This window comes from Mus caroli, chromosome 1, assembly GCF_900094665.2.
Source record: "Mus caroli chromosome 1, CAROLI_EIJ_v1.1, whole genome shotgun sequence".
NCBI classification, from domain to species: domain Eukaryota; kingdom Metazoa; phylum Chordata; class Mammalia; order Rodentia; family Muridae; genus Mus; species Mus caroli.
Genome location: NC_034570.1, coordinates 77,736,085 through 77,758,862, shown reverse-complemented (window position 1 = coordinate 77,758,862; position 22,778 = coordinate 77,736,085). Strand labels below are relative to the sequence as shown.

Here is a 22,778-nt window from a genome sequence, read left to right as displayed (position 1 = left end):
TGAGTTCCAGTCCCGATTTCTTTTGGTGATGAACAGCAGTGTGGAAGTGTAAGCCGAATAAACCCTTTCCTCCCCAACTTGCTTCTTGGTCATGATGTTTGTGCAGGAATAGAAACCCTGACTAAGACACCCTCCCTCAGTGTTTTATGTCAGACTTACTGAGCTGGGTGTGTGGGTGTGGGTGTGGGTGAGGGTGTGGGTGTGGGTGTGGGTATGTGAGTGTAGCCTCCCAGTTTGCCATTGTGTGTGTGTGTGTGTGTGTGTGTGTGTGTGTGTAAAGATTATAAAGTAACTCATGCAAGTCAGTTTCTGCCTCTACTGTGAGCATCCTTGGGACCGAACTCAGGTTGACAGGCTTGGCATTGGGTGTCTTTACCTGCTGAGCCATGTCACTTGCTGAGCTGTTTTGGAATCAATGACATGAACACATTATCAAAACAGCATGGAGTTACTAGGGCCACAGTGGCCTAGGTCCCACGGACACCTGTGAAGAAGGGCTGCTTTCATCTGAGTGAACGGACTTAGAAGCAATAGGGCTGGTTCCTCCAAAACAGGACTGGGGCCCCTTACCCAGGAGGGAGAGAAGGTGGGTATACACAGCAGATGCTCCACTGTGTGCAGCATTGGTGATGGGGCTGCTTGGATAGTTGAGACATTCTCGGGACATTCTCTTGGAACCTGGGAGAAACACCCCAAAGCAGCAACTTCTAGACCTAGCTGCGCACATAGAAATCCTTAGTTTGTTTCCTCCATTTATGGAAACATCCTCCATAATAAAACAATAAGCAATAAAAAGCATAAAATGAACTGTTTTCCATGGCAGCAAAGACCTTGGAAAATCCAAAGTCTGGAGTCATTCCTAGCCCAGCAAAGGTGGGCTTGAACTGCGACTCTTTCTCTGCAGTACACCAGGATTGACTCCTTCCTGAATAAACTCTCTGTTCTCGTAGGTATAATAAGACTTTGTAACCTCTTGTAATAAGATTTTGGGATTAAAAGCAGTTACTGAGTTTAAAGCAACTCCCCTGTTTTTGAGTGTTGGAAAGATCGGATTTCCATTTGGTGGTACTTCAAGTGGTTTATGAAATATTTATATAGGGAAGGTCTTCTTCCTTCAACTTTTATATTCAAGACTTCACATTTAAACCTGCCCAAGATCTAATCAATATGAGAATGATAATGTACAAGAAATTACTTTGAACAGCTGCCAGAACAGTGGTTTAATTCAAGTTGGAGAGGAAGAACATTAAGAGGGAACTTGTCTTAGACAGCACAGAGGAATCATTCAATGGTAATTCAGAATGAGCTAACCTGAATATGCTAAGATGCTCAAATGACAAATCAGATAGCGGCTAGTACGGAAGTGAGATAACTGTTACTGTACCTCTGACTGTAGCATTTCTTAGTGAAGGCCTTGAATTACATTTATCCTCCCCACCCCAGTATCATATTTTTATTTCTGGGCTGGGTTTTGGTCTGATTGGCTTGTGAAGACTTTGGGAGCACAGAAGTGCTGAGAGAGAGAGAGAGATGAAATACTAACTGCAGATTTAGAGATTAGGGGCATATTCTGCTTCTGCTCCTGCCCAGCCTAGGATAATGATCGACTTCCTCAGTGCATTGTCTTCCCCTTTGCCCAAGTTAGGGTTTCTATTGGTGTGATTAAACACCATGGCCAACAAACAAACAAACAAACAACCTCCTCAAACAAATAAACAAACAAAAAGGAAAACCAAAACCAAACCAAATCAAAACAGAACTTGGAGAGGAAAAGGTTTATTTGACTTATGCTTCCTCATCATAGTTCATCATCTAAGAAAGTCAGGACAGGAACTCAAGCAGGGCAGGAACCTGGAGGCAGGAGTTGATGTGGAGGTCATAGAGGGGTGCTGCTTACTGGCTTGCTCCTCATGGCTTGCTCAGTCTGCTTTCTTTCCTTTTCTTTCTTTCTCTTTTTTTTTCCTTTTTTTCTCTTCCTCCCCCTCCTCCCTCCCTCCCTCCCTCCCTCCCTCCCTCCCTTCCTCTCTTCCTTTTTCTTTTTCTTTTTTTTTTTAGGCAGGGTTTCTCTGTGAAGTCCTGGCTCTCCTAGAACTTGCTCTGTAGATCAGGCTGACCTCCAACACTGCCTCTCAAGTGCTGGGATTAAAGATATATCTTCGTTATAAAACAAACAAACAGACAGACAGACAAAAAGAAGTGAAAGGGGCACTAGGTTTAAATGTCCTCTCCAAAACTTATATTGAAATTCCATTCCTGCTTCTATTGGGTTAAGGGGTGGAACAATTAGAAGTCGTTACACTAGGAAGGCTCTGTCCTTGTTTGGGGGGGGGGGAAGGGATCAATGTTCTTGTGAAAGGGTGTGTTTGGCTCCTTCTTGCACTCTCTTGCCTTTTCCCTTTCTATCGTATGATGATGCAGTATGAAAGCCCTGGATAGATACTGGCACCTTGTTCTTGAACTTTCCAGCCTCCAGAGTTATGTGGGGTAGAGGTGCTTGCCACTGAGCCTGAGGGCCTGAGTTCAATTCCCAGGACCCACATGGTGGAAGGAGAGAATCAGCTCCTGCAATTTGTTCTTTGACCTCCAGAGCTTTGACCTGTCCTTTGACCTGTAACGCACACATACATCCAAAATAAAAGAAAACAATGTAACGAGTATTAGTTACCTTGCTATTAAAAGTTACATATTTTTATAACTTGTGTTATGTTTTGAATCTGATGTACCCTTCTTGGGCTCATGCTTTGAACACTGAGTCCCCAGTTTGTGGGGCTGTTTTGAAGGCTGCATAACCTTTAGGAGGTGGGTGTGGCTAATGAGATGGTTTTCCTGGTTCTACATGCCCAAGGGCTCCCTACACTGCAGATGGCTCCACTTCCATAGCCATGCCTCCACACCTTGACAGACAAAATCTCTCTAAAATTGAACTGCAGTAAACTCCTCCCTTGTTTATGTCAGGAATTTGGTTACAACACAAATGCAATACAACCTAGGAGGCTGATGTAGCATTTGGCTGGCACTTTCTAACTAACTATAGGCCTTATCTCCTAAGTCTTGACTTAAAAACCAGCTAATATATTGCCTTACCATAACAACAGACTAGATTAAAATAGTATTGGCTTTGTTTATGCTAACTCGAGAAATTCCGTAGGCCACATGTGGTGGTTTGAATAAGAATCGCCTCCATAGGCTCATATATTTGAATGCTTAGTCATCAGGGAGTGATGCTATTTGAAAAGATTAGAAGGATTAGGAGATGTGGTCTTGTCAGAAGAAATGTGTCACTGGAGTTGGGCTTTGACGTTCCAAAAGCCCTCCCTGCATCTCCCTTACAGATCAGGATGTAGAACTCTCAGCTACTTCTACATTACCATACCTGCTTGTGAGTCACTGTACTATCTGCATTGATGATAATGAGCTAACATCTGAAATTATAAGCAATTGCCCTGATTATTGTATCTCTTCACAGCAATAGAACAATGATTAAGACAACATGTATGCCATTCCATACAATGTACAAAATGATGGTTTTCAGTCTCCTCCATTGTCTCAGTCCATTTTGTGCTACACTCTGGAACAATAATAGTCAGGCAATACTTGTATGGTGTTTACTACATGGGTGCTTTGGGGTCAAGAGCTCCAAGCTCATGTTCTGTCCCCCAGAACTAACCACATGACTCTGCATATGTGGTTTACAGGCCTAACTGTCTCCTCTGGATTGGACATGACTTTCAGTGTCTTGAAGTAAATCAGCTGTGGTGTCCCACATAAGATGTGACCTATTAATAGTCTATCCTGGAGGAAGGGAAGATGCATGGGATGCTCAAGAGCCCCACCCTCCTGGAGATCCCAATTACCACTGTATGAGAATTGGACAATTGATCAAAGTGAGTGGGAACCCTGGGTGGTATAGCTGCCGTTCAGGTGACTTGCTGGTGGCATAGCTGTGCCACTGATATCCCTGTAAATAACCTCAACACAATCACTGCTTCATGAGGCTGGACTTGGATGGAATCTTTTCTTTGGTCTGTCAGTTCTTTTTATCCACAGTGAATCAACGTTTTATTATATTTTTTCAGGCAAATTTAGTTAACGAGTAAAGCTGGAAGAATCCTCTGATAGCTGGCAGACTTAGCATGTAGTCTAGACAAAAAGGTATGACAATGTGCTCCACCCCTGCAATATGCCCTTAAAAATTAAAGACATAAGACTTAAACCAGACAAACCCCAGTGATGTTACCTAGGAAATTCAGAAATTGGCGTCAGAATATAAGCTTTTTAGCCCCCCCCCCTATTTCAAAGTGTTAAGAAATTTAAAAAGGGTTTACTTAGGCAAAAACTTAACAAACAGAAATGTTCCTTTAATTTTTCACAACACTTTTGATTAAAAGAATATATTTTTTTGGCTTTATTTGTTTGTGTCTTGATAGAAGGAAATGAGCAGCCCTATCTGTTACTCTAGGAGGGAGAAGTCCCTCTAACTTCTGGTAATGGCCAAGAGAGCACAAGAACTACCTGAATGATGACACCAGGACCAGCAGAGGGCGCTGGAGTGGCACACAATTAGGACTTTAAGAAGAGGTTTCAAGTAGGTGGAAGGGAGTACCTTTGGGGTTCACTCCATGAGTTACCCCTGCTGGGCACAGATCTGTCTAGGTTTTGGGGGTCAGCCTGTAACACAGTAATTTTAGGTATCTCCTAAACAAAGGGTTTAAGATTTGAGATCTAAACAGGCTTGGTTGAGGCCAGGCAGTTCGCCCTCTGCTTCCACTAGAGGGCTTTCAACAGCTCCTGGTGGCTAGATCTGTGGCATCTATGTCTCTCATGAAGTCTCTACTTTCTTATTAGCCCAGTGTTTTACAAAACTATCTTTTGTGTTCTTTAGAAATTCTGCCCAGTCTGTTAATTCAAAAGAGTCATTTTTCCTTCTCTCTTCTTCCCTATTCTCCTTTTCTCTGTTTCCCTCGCCTTTCTTGTTTCCCTTCTCTCCCCCCATCCTTCCTTCCATCTCTTCCTTTCCTCTTCCCTTCTTCAGGGTTTCACGTAGCCCAAGTTAGACTTGAATTCCCTAGGTAGCCAAGACACACCTTGAGACTCCTGACCCTACTGTATCAGGCTTCTTACTACTGTGGATACCGACGATGCGAGCCGTCTGGGCCAGCTATTCCTCCTCACTTTAAGTTTTGCATAAACAGGGGTAACTGGTTTTAGAGTCTATTCATAGTAGAGGTTGTGAAAGGCTGTTGTGAGTGGAGACAAAGCCGACTGAGTTTTGTCCAGCGGATTTGATCTCCGTCTCTGCCACACCAGGAGCAGCCTAACTGGGAGGATACAACAGCTCTCGAAGTAGGTCATCGTGAAATCTCCTTCCCTGAACAGTTCAGTAGCAAATGTCTGCTGAAAGGGCACGAGGGGTTCCCACAGTGTTCTGGGAGGGAAATCAAGAGACCCACTGGGTTCCAGCGTGGGTTCCAGCGTGGGACCCAGCCTGTCTAGGTCTCAATTTCATCGTGTATCTTAAAATAGGGCTGGGTACTCTGATCTCCCACTTCCCGTCACCCCAGGTCTCTTTCAGCTCTGTGAGCTGCTAGCTGGGCAAGGCCAGGCGAAGAAACTGCCGGTTCAGCACCAAGGACAAGGGCCCCGGTCTTGGATGTGCAAGGTCAGGTCCTTGAGAAGTCCGCTGGGTTCGCTGGTGGCGCGCGAGAGCTGTGATTGCTGGGGACAGGGACAAGTATTATAGGAGCGGGTGGAGCACTCGTGAGAATAAGGTCAGGCCGGTCCTGCTGCGGTTTCACAGATTCTGCGCCAAGAGGTCGCGAGTGGCAGCTGCGAGCCATCTGAAGCGATCTTTTCAGGCTGCCGGGGCCTCTCCAGTCACTTTCTACCCCAGCATCACCTCTCTCCCCTCTCTCAGCCGACGGCTCCCACCTCTGTGCCATCCTGCCTTCCTTTGGACACACCCACGACTCTGACCCCTTAAGGCTGGGGACGGAAGACAGCCTTCCTGCAACTTGCTGAGACGCGGAGCAGAAGGGTTCCCATCCCGGGTCCTCCAGCCGAGAGCCCAGCCTCCGTGGGCCCCGCCCCCGGCCCCGCCCGCGGTTGCCCGGGGAACCACGGGCTCCCGCAGCTGCAGGAGGCGTCCGGTCCCGCTGAGCAGCACCAGCCGCTGGCGCCGCTGCCACCGCCATCTCCGCCGCTAGCAGCGCCGCCGTCACCGCGCCCAGCTCCTCTCCAGCTTCTGCGTTCTCTTCGCTCGCTATGCCTCCCCGCCGCGCCCAGGCGCCCGGTGCCCCGCTGCTGCCCGTGCTGGCTCTGCTGCCGCTGCTGCTGGGGGCTGGGCCCCAAAGCGGCTGCTTGGCTAGCCCGGTGTCCGCCGCGCCCCTGCCTGCTCCGGGACCGTGCGCCTCCCAGCCCTGTCGGAACGGGGGCGTGTGCACTCCGCGTTCGGTGACCGACCAAGAGCATCCTGCGGCCGATGCTGAGCCCCGCTACAGCTGCACCTGTCCCGCTGGGGTCTCTGGCACCTATTGCCAGGTAAGTGGACACTACGACCGCTCAGAGACACTTCATCCTCTCAGGCTCCAGCACTCCAGATAATAGCCTCTGTTACTTTAGGAAGGGAGTTCGTAGACCTGGGGCCCACCCTACAAGTGAGACTCTACTGTCTATCTCAGTTCTTTGGCCATGCCAACCAAGGCTCTCGGGGCGTGTCCTGTGCTCCAGGGCCCGGCAGCCACCCCATCTCTGGTACTCGTGGATCTGTCATTGGCCACCAAGTGGCGCGCCCCTTCCTGGAGGCCCAGGTTGAGCACCAGCTTGGTGCCTATTGAGAAAGAGCAGAGAAGTCAGTTCTGGGAGTTCCCTGTGGGTTCAATGTCCAGCTGAGCTGGTTCTACTGGACCCTGGTTCTACTGGACCCGGTGTGGGTCAAGAATGCATTTCGTGGGGGTCGGGATGGGGGCAGGATAGTGGGTTCTGTGCTAGGTGGTGGGGCACTTTCTTTTCTTTCTTCCACCCGGAAGGCAGCTGGAGGCTGAGAGGACAGCTGCCTTCTTTGGCCTGCGGCCAACCCTTTCTGAGCTTAGGTGGTGGTGATGTTGGAACAGGTGGAGACATTCGAGGGCACCAAGCTGGGGCTTGCCGAGTAGCCCTTCTGGCTGGCCGCACTCACAGCCAGGACACAAGCAGGGCGCTGGGGAGTCTGAGGAAGCTGTAATGCTGTGAAGGATGGGAGGTGGCCAGTAACCGTCCTTGAACTGAAAATGTCCAAGAGGGATCTGACAGAAAATAAACGCCGCTTTGACTAGTGTGTTAAAGCTCAAAAAGCCTACAAATGTTTTTTTCAGTGTTGAATTGGTAGCTCATTGTGTGCACACAGCTGATTCTTTAGGAAGACGAAACACACACACACACACACACACGCATGCACGCACACACACACACACACACACATACACACACACACCACACACACACACACACACACACACACACACACACACACTGATCTGAAACAGCTAGATTAAACCACAGGAAGATGGAACGTATCTGGATCGGCTTTCTTTATTACATTGAGGGTGGAGGAGTTTGTTTTGTATAAATTAATGCACCGATGGAAGACTTTAAGACTGCTCTGAGCAGCTCTACTTTTAAATGAGGAGGAGGGCACCCTTCCAGTGGGATAGGCTTTCATTTGTTTAAATGGAAGTGAGTGGGATAAAGAGGCTTGACCTTGGCAGACAGCCTTTTTTTTTTTTTTTTCTATTACAATTTTCTTCCCTATAGTGGCCAAAACTGGAGACCTACTACTTTACCAGTGCTTTAGTTCTTCTCTTTGTTAACTGGTCTTAATTCCCTCCAGGGAAAGGAGAGGGTGATGATGGGCTCTTGTATGGTATGAACATTCAGCAGGCTTTAGACCTGAGCATTCTTGTGGGGAAAAGACTTGTAGAGCTGTTCAAACTATCGGGGACAAAATCTGGCCGTTGTAAAGCAGAGACCAGCAGGTTGAAGTCAGAGGATGGGTTTATACACTTTTTTTCTCTCCTGGAGGATGATAGATTTTCCTGAAGAATTGAGATGTCTGACTGCCTCTATGTTTGCATGGCTGGGTTCCTTCTTTGAGAGAAATAGGTGATTTAGACTCAGGGTGTAGTAGAAGCGGAAAGGAGAGGAGAAATATCAATTTAGGTAAAAAGAGAAAGCTAATTAGACATTGGGCCTTTAATACAACTCTGACATTTTTGTGTGACTCTAAAAATGGATATAGAAAATATTCAAAAGAGGGAAAGAACTCTATTGCTCTCCCAAAGATGGTAACAGAGAAGCACAAATCTTTGGTTCAATTTCTAAGGTAATTAATCCAGAAGGGCCATCACTATTCCAGAAGCAATTGGTTCACAACAGAGTTGGGTTTCTTCTACAGCTCCTGCTCAAGGCAGGTTCGGCTGTGTGAGTCTGCCCGCCCAAGGAGAAGCAACACAACATGCTCTGAGAGCGGAGTGGGGAGAGGAAGGCATCTGCAAGTCTAACCAGGAAGATGAGCAAAGTGGGAACTTGATTAGACTCAGTTACTCGGAAGAACTTACTAGATGATTCAGAGCTTTATAGCCCATAAAAAAATTGATTCCTGGCGATTTTAATTGAATCTTTCATGAGCTCACAGTAAGACTCATTCTCATTTTCTATGGTATCAGAAAACAATACACAGAAGGCAGCCTTAGCAGAGAAGACAGAAAAAGAAAACAAAAGAACAGAAACCTACGTACAAATAAGTGCTGGGTGTGGTGGTATAGCACCTGGGAGTTGGAGGCAGGAGGATCAGGAGTCCAAGGTCATCTGGGACTACTTAGCAAGTTCAAAGCCAGCCTGGATCACAATAGACTGTGCCTTAAAACCAAACCCAAGGGCTGGTGAGGTGGCTCAGTGGCTCAGTGGGTAAGAGCACTGACTGCTCTTCTCAAGGCCCTGAGTTCAAATCCTAGCAACCATGTGGTAGCTCACAACCACCCCTCATGGTCACCCGAGGTCTCGTTTTGTTTTGAGAAATGTAAATAAAACAATAGCAAAACCTCAAAAATCACGAATCTGCTGTCTTTCATGTTTCTGGGCCCTTACAGGATCTGGTAATGGGGTGGTGCAGGTTTTAAAGTCCAACTGCTTCTGTTAAACCCATGATGAGAGGTGATGGAGACAGTTGCGGTGCAGCTTCCTCCTCATCAAACTGCCCTGCTGTGTTTGTCATGAGGAGCCTGTTGGCCATGGCATTTGATGGCCCGAAGCTCTTGAGGCTTGCCTGCTGATTTTTCTCCTCAGTCTATATCCAGGCAAGCTGATAAGCAACCTGGCACTCCCTCTTTTGATGCCTGCGATTGGGAGGCTCACATGCTGGCCCCTGAATGATGAATCTGCAGCTCAACCCCTTAACTCCATTATCACAGGCTGGTCTCCTCCTTTTCCTGCTTGTTCAAATCATTATGATTACAGGTCCTATTGGGATACCTTACTACAATGGCAAGTGAATGGATACTGGATAAGAGAAATGAGCTGGGCATGGTGGTGCACACTTGTCATCCAATCACTCTTGCCATGGAGGCAGAGAGCCCAGGCTAGCCTGGGCTACAGAGTGACTCTGTCTCAAAACCAACCAATGAAACAAACCCCTCCTCCTTCAAGTCCCCCAAGAGACTGGGGATGCAGGAAGGTGGCAGTTACCAGTGTCTGGCCTGTCGTTCCCTTCTGTTGAGAGGTACAGAGGCATCTGCCTTCTTGGCCCTAATCACATGGTTGGTTCAGTGGTAGAATTCTCATCTACTTTCTACTGGGGTAGCCACCAAAGCTAGGGATTATTTGTTTGCAAGGTTTATTTTATTTTAATGAAAGAATACTTTGCCAAATATGCAAGCAGTTAGACACCTGTTTGTTTGTTTTTTTTAATCACACATTCCCTAAGAAATTTATCCTCTGAAATGAAAACAGAAATGTATCAATTTCTGCACTTGGAGAAATAGGGGGACACTTAGTAGCCATTTTTATTTAAGTTAATGGTACTCATTAAGCTGATTCTAGAATCTCCTCTTCCATGCTAATTCAAAACAATGTTTCAGATGAACAAATCCACTTCTGACTGAGAATATTTTTGGTGTTGTGAGGATGGAAACAGTCTTGCAAATTTGCGATAACTAAAGGGTCTGATTCTTTGCATTTCATCAGTCCTTTTACTGGACTTTTAAACACACAAGCACACACAACTTGCACATTCGAGAGGCAAAGAGAGCGCGCATATACTTTTATTGTGCCCTTTACTGTGGTATCTGCAAACTAACAGCAATCAATTACAGTGTCTAAATTCATTCTCTCTCTCTCTCTCTCTCTCTCTCTCTCTCTCTCTCTCTCTCTCTCTTTCTCTCTCTCTGGCTTCTCTATGAATTGTTTTGCACTCACTGTCCCTAAACCTCAATGTTCCTGTCTCTGAAATGGACTACTACTACCTGCCATATTTTCTTTCCAGGAACTGTGAAATCACAAATGAGAATCTCAGAAGAATAAAGGCGTGTATGAGAATAGAGACAATGATCGATTTTTATGCCTTCATTCATTTTTGTGGTGGCGGGAAGGTCAGAAGGTGACTTTAAGGAGTCAGTTCTCCCCTCGCTCAATATGGGTTCCAGGGGTTGTGACCACACTCAGATTGTCAGTGTTGGTGGCAAGTGCCTTTCTCCACTGAGCCATCTCGTTGTCTCTGCTATTCTCTTGAGACAGCCTCACTACATAGCACAGACTGTGTAAGAACGTGGGCTCCTCTTGTCTCAGCCTCCTTAGTGTTCGGTTGCAGGCATGCATTACAGGCATAAGAATGACTGTTTAAAATATTTGGAACAATGGAAAGTGGTACATGAACAGAAAGTAAAAAGACCTTATTTTTTTCCTGTTGAAGATCCAGTTTTGCCAGTTAAGTCAGTGTCTGTAGAGCTTTTCCTTCACTAAACAGGTTCAAGGTTTTCTTTCTACTAGGGATACCGTGTCATAGGTTTGAAAACTGCAAATTATCATAACTTTTGCCCTTTTATTCTGAAACAAATGTTTGCTGAGTAAAATTTCCAGTGAACTGATATTTCCTTTTGAAATGAAAGAGGTTTTTTTTTTTTTTTTAAGTGTCAAAATTCTTGTAACAGTTTTAAGAAAAGAGGGAAACAGTTGATTTTTCTATGCTTTTCTTATATCTGTGAATGGTATTTTCAGCCATTCATAGGAAACATCACCTTCCACAGCCTGGCCACTTGACAAAACACATTCCCGTCTTTAGCATCTTTGCTTAAGTATCTCATGACATGGTACCCAACATCCAGGGTGGCTTTGTTTGTGTCCTCGTTTCATGGGCATCCACGGGGGAAGAAAACCTAGCCTGCAGTTGAAGGGCATTTGAGTCAGAAAGCAGAATGTCTGGCTGTAATTTTAGACGTCGTCTCCAGCTCAGGAGGCAGCTGTGGTCAAAGTTATTCAACCCAGGACAGTCGCTGCAGAATCCAGGCCCCCAGTAGAACATCCACCAGCATGACAGTTTTATAGACAAGATGTCGTCCTAGTTACCCCGCCTGCAATCCTTTCACCTACAATGGAGGCCAGTCTTGGCTTCTTATTCAACCGCAATGGAGCTTTAACAAGTACGAGTGTCTAGGTTTTAGTGTTCTCTGTCCTCCAGACTCTGACTTATCCATTGGTCTGTGTCAGGGCTGGACACTGGTAACGTTACATGCTCTGCTGTATTGTCAGGTTTGAGATGACCCCACCCCCAACTCCTGAGCATATATATATATATATATATATATATATATATATATAACATGAAAACATGAAGCAGAGAGAAGAAGACATTCATAGCCACTCCTTGTCATTTGCACTCAAAGGTGGTCAGTTTCTGAATCCAGGAGTTCCCAGACAGGCTCCTCAAGTGGTATATGCTCTCTGGTGGACTTTGAGTGGAGAGAGTGCAAGTGTGGGGGTCCCTGGGTCAGAACCTGGGTGCCCTCCCCATTGAGAGAGAGAACCATTCCTCTGAAGTTGGTTTCCTATCCTGGGAAGCTAGGATCCAGAGGCCAGCCTTGAAGGTAGTTATGGCTTAGAAAAATCTAGCCCATGATGTGCCCATAGAAGACACTGATGAAAGATATTCACATCCAGTAGTTTCCACTTCTGACCTTCCCCACCCAACAGCAAGTAGGCAGGGTGAGTGGGGCATGAACAGATTGTCATGTGTGCACATGTGCACTTGGAAGTCAGAGGATGATCTTGGCTGACATCTACCTTGTTTTTGAGACAGGGTCTCTTACTGACCCGGTCAAGAACAAGTACAGCTGCATAAGTGGCTGATCTAGGTGGGCCACAGCTGTGGGACCCATTGAACAGATGTTGAGCATGAGGTCAGGAGCCGTGTTTTGGTCAGTGCCTCAGGATTCTTAACAGGTCTGTTCTAGAAAATATTCTTGAAAAAATTTTTTTATCTCACTATAAGGTTGATTTTATTTTATTTTTTTGTTTACGTGTATGTGTTTGTTTGTGTGCATGTATATGTGTGTTTGTGTGATACCTGTAGAGTCCAGAAGAGGGTGTCCAATCCCCTGAAGCCAGAAATAAAGGTGGTTGTGAGATACCTAATGTGGGTGCTGGGAACCAAACTCAGCAAGTGCACTGCAAAAGCAGCAAGCGCTGTTAACCACTGAGCCATCTCTCTACCCACTCTGTGTGTGTGTGTGCGAGTGTGCGAGCATGCATGCATGTGAGCGTGCGTGTTTGTGAATATTTGCCCTGGCTTTTATATTTTTAATAACCCTTTAAAATTAGAGATGGCAGAGTAGGTAAGTGAGTTTGATGCTCAATTGTGAGAGTCTGAATTCAGATCCCAGCCCCCATGTCAGAAGCAGCTTGCTGGGGCTGCACGCATCTGTAACCCCAGATTTATGGGAGATGGAGACAGGAAGGTGACTGGAGCCCGCTGACTCCCAGCCATGCTCCTGGTTCAGTGAGAGATTCTGTCTCTGAGGAATAATGTAGAGGGTGACAGAACAGGACACCTGATACCCTCCTCTGTCTGGAGCAGACACACAGGTATGCTTGGGGGCCCTGCTCGATGCACCTGACCTGTTTTTACCTCCTGCTCGTTCTAACCTGGTGTACAGGAAGAGAAACAGAGTTCCTAGCTGAATGGCTCGCGCCTGTAGTTCTATCACTTGGAGAGGCTGAAGCCGGGAAATAACTGTAAATCTGAAGTCAGCCTGGGCTACATAGCAAGATCCCGTCTAAAAAAAGAGGCAGTGTTCTTGCTGTAAATCTTCATCTCTCTNCCCCCGCCACTCTGTGTGTGTGTGTGAGATGTGTTTGCTCATATGTTCTTATGTGGGGGTATTATAGAATTTAGTCCACTGAGGAAAACAGCCACCATCTTTTGTCAGATCAGCTGGGCCTACATGTAAGAGTCCAGCAGGGGCATTGCCTGTAGATGGCTGACATTAACTCACAGAAAGAAGAGGTGCTGAAGGTTACTGGATTTCACCTGAGATTCACCCACTCCTCCTAGCTTCACATTTGTACAGAATTTTGCCCTAATCATTCAGAGCTTTAGCCACCAGGGTTCAGATGCTAGAGTTTATAGCCTAGGTGTCTCAGGATTTCCATTACTGTGAAGAGACACCATGACCAAGGCAACAGGACAGCCCTGGCTGTCCTGGAACTCACTTTGTAGACCAGGCTGGCCTCGAACTCAGAAATCCGCCTGCCTCTGCCTCCTGAGTGCTGGGATTAAAGGCGTGTGCTACCACGCCCAGCCCAAGGCAACTCTTATAAAAGGCACACATTTAATTAGAGCTGGAGTACAGTTTCAGAGGTTCAGTTCACTATCATCATGACAGGAAGCAGTGCAGCAGGCAGGCATGGTGCTGGAGGAGGCGAGAGTTCTACTTGATCTGAAGGCAACCAGGAGGAGACAGCCAGGAGGAGACACTCTTGCCACACTGGGCAGAGCTTGAACATAGAGACCTTAAAACCCACCCCACAGAGACACACGTCTTCTTCCTCCAATAAGGTCACACCTACACCAACAAGGACACACCTCCTAATAGTGCCACTTCCCATGGACCAAACATACAGACACGAGTCAAGGAGGGTGGGTGACAAACCTATTCAAAGCACCGCACTAAGACAGGTTAATTAAGGGGCTGGGGTGGGGAGGGTGTCCACCTATGCAGCTGTGGAAACCATTACTCTGGGCAAAGACTTTCCAGTGTGGGGACTTTGGAGTCACCAAGGTTCCTGTAAGTAACCCATTACCCATGCTCTGTAAGTAAGACAGGAGACTCACTGGTTCTCCTGGTGGAACTTTGGACGAAGCATATTGTAGTTGGCCTTTAGGACCTTATATGAAGTGGGTGGACATTGTTTATAACTCCCAAGGAAAGGAGTTCTTAGAACATGAGACCATGAGGCCAGAAGTGTCTTCCTCAATTATTTTACACTGTATATTTTTTTTTCCAGACAGGATCTCTCTCTGGAGCTGGAGCTCACTGGTTGTCTAAGCTGGCTGGCCAGTGAGATCTCAGCGTTCTCCCATCTCAGCCTCCACAGTCCTGGGCTCACAGATGCCATGCCCAGCTATTTCCATGTGCACTGGGGATCCAAGCTCAGCTCCTCAAGCTTGTTGATGGAGCCATCTGCCCAGCTCCTGAGCTCAGAGGACTCCAGGGCAGGCTGTAGCCTTTTCTTTGATCTCTGCCCTTGGTGGGTGTGCTTGGAACACCTTGGTAATGGCCTGTTTCTAGGAAGGCCTGTGCATCAGGAGAGAGAAATGGTAGCCTGCATGGTTTTGTTATGTGTGTATGGGGTCCCTGCTAAGATACTATTAGCTTAAAAGTGATCTTGTCATTCATTAGTAAGATGGTTGGAAGGATTAAGGGAGGTCTTCGAAGAAGCCCTGTCAATATCAGCCCCATCTTAACCCTAACCGTAACCCTAACCATATTGGTCTATATAAAAGTATAGGCAGGAACCCCAACTAACTTGGTGACAGACAGCCTGAGCTCAGGTGTCCTGACCAGCTTCGTCTAACTTTCAGAGTTCAGTCAGGCCTGCGGAGGAAACGGGCAGGGGTGGGGCTGGGGGTGGGACAGATGCTTCAAGCTGGCTTAAAAAAAGTAAAAGTTTTTTTTTTTTTTTCTTAAAGAAAAAAGAAAAGGGGTTGACTTTTAAAAGAGGGGGAGGAATTTAGCAAGAGGGGGGTGCTTTGAAAGAGACACTGCTATCTTCTGCTCACAGCTCCTGTAGCCAAGAACATCCTTAAGAGTTCCAATGCTGGCACGTATCTGGTTCTTGTAGTTAATTTAAAGAAGGATTTGTAATTACTTCTGGGTTTCAGAGGCAGACTGAAACTTCTCTATGGGCTGAATTTTCTGAGCCGGGTGGAATGACAAGGAAGGGAATGTATCAAGTTCCTAATTTCTTTTGACGTCTTCTTTTAAAAAGACGTTAAAATGACATTATTTGTTTGTTTGTTTGTATGTACATGGCATAGTATAGGTGTGGGGTTTGGAGACGAACTTTTTTTTAATAAAAAAAAATATGATATTTTCTGATCAGGATTTCCCCTCTCCTCCATCATCTCCCAGATTCTCCACACTTACCCAACTCCATGACTTATTTTTTTCTCTTTCTCTTAAAAAAAAAACAGACAAATAAAAAACAACCAACCAACCAATCAACCAACCAACCAAGCAACCAAGCAAGCAAAACAAAGAAAAACCATGAGAGGGCTGGTGAGATGGCTCAGTGGGTAAGAGCACCCGACTGCTCTTCCAAGGGTCCAGAGTTCAAATCCCAGCAACCACATGGTGGCTAACAACCATACGTAACGAGATCTGGTGCCCTCTTCTGGAGTGTCTGAAGACAGCTACATNAAAAAAAAAAAAAAAAAAAAAAAAAAAAAAAAAAAAAAAGAAAAACCATGAGAAATGCATACCTACCAAAACACACATCCATGCAAGCAAACACCACAAAAACACAAAGTTGGAATCCATAACATACAAGCAAAAGACCAGTAGGGTAAAAAGTGCTCAAACAAAATAGGATGAGACCAAAGAAATTTCCAAAAACACCACTGAGTTTGTTTTGTGTTGGCCATCTGTTGGGCATGGCCCCTGCTCTTAAGTGTGATCTGTATATCCAGTGAGACTCCACTGGGGGAAAAAAACTAATTGTTTTCTTTGTAAGCAGCTGTCAATTGGTCATAGTTTCTACGTTAGCAGCCGGGGTTCATGTCCATTCCCCCCCCCCCCTCCTCCAGTGCTGGGACACCATATGGTCTGGCCCTGTGCAGGCTGTGTAAGCTGCCACAGTCCTTGTGAGTTCATATGTGCATCAGCCTTGTTGTATAGAGAAGGCATTGTTTCCTTGGTGTCTTCCATCCCTTTGGCCCAGTCTTTCCACCTCCTCTTCTGCTTAGTTCTCTGAACCCGGAGGGCAGGGGTTTGATACAGACATCTCATTTAGGACTGAGTGTTTCCAAGGTCAGAGGACCACTTTGGGCATTCACTCTCTTCCATCATGTTGATCCCAGGCATCAAATTCAGGTTGACAAGTACCTTTATCCCATGCACCAACTCACCTCCCACGCTCCTTCTTTTCCATGGGAGATCAGAAGCTAAAAAGGAGCACTCAGTGAAGCTTGAAATACAGACCCCTCTTCCCCTAGCCCCTCATTCTACTTATCTTTCTGCAGAGGTACAAGAAAATCTCTTGCTTAGTTGGATATATTAGGGCAAGAAAAATGCTCAGTGTGTCCCATATTACTTCCAGAAGGCGTGATTTAACAATAGCAAGAAACCCAAGATTTCTATCTTGAAACCAGTGCTCCCCTGTTGCATTTCCAGACACTTCTGTTTAGGTGTAATTTACATGTAGTCAAATTCTCTTGTTTTGTCATTTGTTCCTGTGAATTTTAAACCATCATGTGATGGTTTGTATATGCTTGGCCCACGGAGTGCCACTATAGGAGGTGTGGCCTTGTTGGAGTAGGTGCATCACTGTGGGCATGGGCTTTAATATCCTCAACCTAGCTGTCTGAAAGCCAGTCTCTTCTTAGCAGCCTTCAGATGAAGATGTAGAACTGTCAGCACCTCCTGCACCATGTTGCCTGGAAGCTGTCATGTTTCTGCCTTGATGGTAATGGACTGAGCCTCTGAACCTGTAAGCCAGCCCTAATTAAATGCTGTATTTATCAGAGTTGCCTTGGTCCTGGTGTCGGTTCACAGCAGCAAAACTAAGACACATCATTACAATTATTCTGTTTCCCAAATATCCGTCTGCCTTCTTTGTTGTCAACCCTTTTCCATCCCCAGCCCAGGCAGGCTGTGGCCTTTTAAAGAATGTTACAAAAACAAAATCACATGTTAAGGGCTTTTCCAGTTTGTAGGGTCCTTCCCTCCCACTTAATATAATTTCATGTGTGTGTTTTTGAGAGTTTGAGATGGGCTTTGACTATTATTGGAAAAGAATATACCTGGTGTTGCACAAAGGAACACTCAGACAAAGCAAAAGTACCTTGGCAAGGCAATTTCTTTTTGTAAAAAGGGTGTGCTATGACCCAGTCTAGGCTGGTTAACAGCCCGTATAACCGTGCTGGCTTCTGTGTTTTATCCCTAACATAAGGGGTGAGACTTTGGCTGTTTCTCATTGGCTGATGGTCAACTCGACTTAGTGATTGGAGAGGAGCAGAAAGGAAATGAAGGAAAGAAGGGAGGGAGTGTGGCTGTGGTTAATCAAGTCCTGGGAATGCAGGGGAGCCTTTGTGTAAACAAAAGTTTTCAGTGATTGATGAGATGAAAAGATTTGCATAACAGTTTTATAAAATGGGGGAGATTGATAGAACATGGCTCTTGGGCTAGCCATGATAAAAAACAAACAAATAAGCGACAAAATATTTTGTAAACAATGTAGCCCAGGCTTGCTTTAAACTCACTCTGTAGCCAGGGCTGGGTACAAACCTGTGGCAATTCTACTGCTTCAGCCTCCCCCAGACTGGGATTATGGGTATATATGGCCATACCTGGCTAGTATAATGCCTTTGAGATGGACTCCTGTGGTCCTCAGTATTGGAAGTTTGTTCCTTATTGATGGTGTACCTCACTGTGTGCCTTGCCACGATTTATCTTCCTGCTGGTTGATGCCATCTGGCTGCTGATCAGCTCTTGCTGATTGATTATGTATAAAGCCATCTCCCTGGTCCCTTGAAATATGTTTTAAAATGAGGGATAGCATTTCTTATGAGTTTTCCCTTCTTGTTTTTGACTTATTTTCTTTTGGGCTATGTTTCCTTCACTTCATTGATTTGTAATAGTTCTTTACTAATGAAGGAAAGTAGCCCTTTGTCTGTGGTGGTGTTGGCACTATTGAAGGATTACATTCTGGCCAAAATTTATACTGCTAGAGTTGACCCTCCTGGCTTTTAATAACGCACTATTGGTACAGCCTTAGCAAATGCTTGTTTTAAGAAAGGTCGTCATTGCCGGGCAGTGGTGGCACATTCCTTTATCTCAACACTCAGGAGGCAGAGGCAGGTGGATCTCTGTGAGTTTGAGGCCAGCCTGGTCTACAGAGTGAGTTCAGGACAGCCAGGACTGTACAGAGAAACCCTGTCTCAAAAAAAAAAGCTGGCATAAATCATATTTAAATATTCTTTATATTAACATTGGAATAAAACAAGTGGTTTTTTTTTTTTTTTAATTAGAGATATTTCCTTTTTTTTTTTTTTTTTTTTTTTTTTTTTTTTTGCTGTCCTGGAACTCACTCTGTAGACCAGGTTGGCCTCAAACTCAGAAATCCGCCTGCCTCTGCCTCCCAAGTGCTGGGATTAAAGGCATGTGCCACCACTGCCCGGCAGATGTTTCCTTTCTTAATTCTTTTAAAAAAGAACTACTTCGCTCCTCTGCCCCAAAATACAAATCTCGGGGATGAACTCCAATCCCCCCCAAATGATCTGGCACCTTCGTATTTTGTTAACGTTTCCAGGTTAATTTTATTGTCATCATTGGTGAAGAGAGCCTTTCTTTGACGTGACTGATCACAGGTACAATGTTCTTGTTCTAGAAGGTTCTTCTCTATCCCCCATGGACAGGGAGAGGTTGGCCTACTGTTCAGTAGGATGCAACAGTCCCGGGTTTTGCTCCTCACAAGGATTCTTAGCTCTTTTCTTCTCAAGAGCAACTTCACGAGTCCTGACTGTCAGGCTTCTGGGTTTCTCTGTGTTTATTTTCACGCTTTAAAATTGGCCATTTGAAGTGTTTGTTCTTGGTTTCTCGTTGTGCAAAAGAGAATTCTTTTATCTCTGTGCAAAAGGCCTCATAATGAGAGAAATAATAAGGGAGACAGAAAAATGAGAGCTAATATTAGCATTTTTATGAGGCCCAAAATAAACTCTCAGCTGGAGAAAAGTAGATTTAATATTATTTTTCTTTTCCTTTTACAGAAGGAGGAAGGGATGGGGCACTACCTATTCTGAGCTATTCTGATCCAAAGGGAGGTTAGTTAACTTGTTGTCTCACACAGAAAATACTGACGTGTTCAAGTTCAGTAGTATATGCCAGCAGCTTAAATTGTGAAATCATACAAAGTTTTTATACTTAACATTTTAATTTCATTTTATTTTTGAGACATGGTGTCATTCTGTAGCCCAGGCTGGCTTCAAACCTGTGGTGATCTTCTTGTCTCAGCCTCCCAAGTACCGGGATTATAGATGTGGGTCACCATGTTCAGCTTGCTTCCTGTGCTTTCAATGGATCCTACTACTAATCTTTCGTAGGCTTAGAAAGCTATTATTATTATTATTGTCTCGAGCAGAGTCCATAGGAATGTAGGGGAAGCAGAGGTCGTGGTATTTAACATTTATCTTACAAGAAGCCCTTTGCTTCTCCTCCATCCCATACTTACTTTTGGGAACAGAACCCGGGACCACACTGATGTGGGAATACCCTTCCAGAAGCCGGACCCACGGGGAACCTTGCGTTGGTTGAATCCTTTTCCTTACTTTGCCTTCCCTGGGTGTCCCTAGAGATCTTTTCTATAGCAAAGTGTAGCTCTCTCTCTCTCAGAAAGAGGAGTTTTCTCTTCTTGCCAGGGTTCATCAGTAGAAGCTTCCTCCGAGGGCTTCAGATTAAAATTGCTTGACTTTGGAAGGATGTGGAGAGTTCTAAAGTGCTATTCTTAGGGCTCTGGCTTCGGTGCATTGGACAGGAGTTTTGGACACAGCGACGACCTTCAGCAGTTGTCCTCTGGGTGGATGGCAGTAGGCAGGGCAGAGCCCTGGAACACTTGTACTTTTCCTGATCCCCTTCACAGCAAGGCCTATCTGGGATAGCTCATCATGATTTTTGATTTTTTTTTAATTGAAGCAAATGTCACATAATTAAAAAACTAGTACCGATGCCTAACTACCCCCCCCCCAACCCAACCCAACAAACAAAACCAAAAAAACAAAGCTTATTTTAAAATGAACAATTTAGGAACATTTAATTCACAGTCTAGTTCCAGAAGGAGATAATTGGTATTGCTTCTCCACTTGACATAATCTAGAACCGCCTAGGAGCCTCTGGGCGTGCTTGCAGGGGCTTATATTAGTTACAGTAATTGAGATGGGAAGACCCACTAGTGTGGCTTAAGCAGCAGCAAACAAGAAAGCGTGCCTCCAAATGGAAGGTTGAAGACTGAGACTCAAGGTTTTTCTCTGACTTCCACATGTGCCCAGCTGCACAGGGCTCCTGAAAGTGCTCTGATAGGTAATGGGGTTTTCTGAAACTCTGTACAGTTCCTGTCTGCTGGGTCCCAGTACCCATCAAGTACATTTAATGCCTGCAGAGGAGTAGAGACTCCCCAGTGGTTAGCTTGAGCTGTAATACCAAGGAACTCCTTCATGTGGGTTGGTGGCGGGTATCCATGTTGTAACTGTTTAATGAGAATTCAGGGTAGGCTGGGGGTGGGGAAGAAGGACCCCTGTCCTTGCTGATGCACCAAAATGGGTCGAAAGGACTGGAGATCCCTTGTTGCTTAGCAACCACCTCTACACTCTTTGGCTGCTTTACTGATTCCGGTTAATTCCTGGGGAATTAGGATTTGGACCTCAGAAGCACAGTTTGTCTTCTCATGCTCAGAGTTTTGTGTGTGTGTGTGTGTGTGTTTGCGCGCGCATCTATGCCTATGGTAAGTGGAGGTCAACCTTGGGTGTTAAACCTTAGGTGCTATTCCCATCCCCTCCCCTCCCCTCCCCTCCCCTCCCCTCCCCTCTCCTTCCCTTTGAATCAAAGCTGCTCACCAACTTGCCAAGGTTAGACTGACCAGGAAGTTTCAAGGACCCACCTGTCTCTGCCTCCACCACCTCCAGCTTTTTATGTGGGTGCTTAGAATCAAACTCAGGTCTTCATACTTTGGTGGCAAACACTTTACAGACTGAGCTATCTCCTCAGCCCTCGAGGGCCAGAGACTCTCACAAAGCACTTGCATCATCAGTCAGAGTCAACAGAATGCCTGCTTCCCACTCAGTTCCTTGCTGTGGCTCAGAGTTTCCTAGGTCTGTCTCCCTCAGTCTGACCCTATAGCATTCAGCTCTATGGAATGTTGGGGAAGGGAAGACACAGAGTTCTCTGGTTTTTTCAATGCAAACTAAAAACCATGTAGAGATCTGACTCTTCCACTGGCTGTGTCCGAATCCTGACTCCAGTGGCAGCATCTTGAATGTAGCTGGGAGGGATGGATGTAAATTTTAGAGATGTGTTATCCTTGGCCACTTCCTGTGTCTCCTTATTTCCTGGTCTACTGTGATGTGGACCACTGTTACCTGCTATCGTCATGGTCTCCACTGCAATAATGTGCTGCATGACTCAGTTACTGAATATAGACTGGACCTTTTCAAAACCTGGAACCAAAGCAAGTCTTTCTTCTCCTTAGTTGTTCTGTCAGGATTTGGGCCGTGCACAAGACACTAATCCATGGGGAGTCAGGCAGGAAGTCTTTCCTAAGGGAATCAGGAAATGGAATTGGAGATGGCTGATGTGCCTTCCTGCTTTCTTCACTGGGTGCATGCTTCATATTTGGGTGCCATTTCAGCAGAAATGAACACCTGTCTGCACCTGCCCCCAGGTCTGCTGAGACTTCTCACACGGGTGTGTTTATTAAGGATACAGTAAGCAGCAGTGAAGGAATAGCTCAACATCACATGAGACTACATCACCAATGAGAATTTCTCTCTTGTTATGACTTGATGTGAGGGGCATTTTTGTCACTTCTAAACCCTTGTTCTCATCCCAGTGCGACCATGAACACAGACAAACAAACCCCAAGACACCGGATGCATTCTCATTGGGTGACAGTCTACAAAATACTGGATTACTGTTCCGTACAATGACCAAGGTCTTCAAAAAGGGAAGGGTCGTGGCAGAAACTGACTCCTCAAAGAGAGGATGGAGGAAAAATGAGGACTAAGTGCAGTGTGGGGCTGTGCAATAGGAAAGCAGCTCTGGGAAGAACTGAGAGAATCTGAACAGACCAGGGCCTCTAGATGCCATGGTGCTACTGTGGCTTCATTAGCGGGATCAGTAACACACACACACACACACACACACACACACACACACACACACACACACACACGAAACGGGGTGTGAGCATGCAGGAACTCCATGATGCTCATGGAACATGTCAACAATTTACAACTACTAAAAAGCATTTACTAAGAGGAAATGAGC

The 22,778-nt window shown here is 45.7% G+C and overlaps 1 protein-coding gene across 1 annotated transcript in view; it reads left to right on the top strand.

Annotated features, from left to right (window-relative positions):
- The first annotated feature begins 5,834 nt into the window (after positions 1–5,834).
- Positions 5,835–22,778, top strand: part of Dner (delta/notch like EGF repeat containing) — a 301,982-nt gene continuing 285,038 nt past the window's right edge. The window contains exon 1 of the mRNA XM_021173483.2: positions 5,835–6,537. Within this exon, the coding sequence (XP_021029142.1) occupies positions 6,262–6,537 (276 nt within the window). The 5' untranslated portion in view covers positions 5,835–6,261. The remainder of the gene's footprint in view (positions 6,538–22,778) is intronic.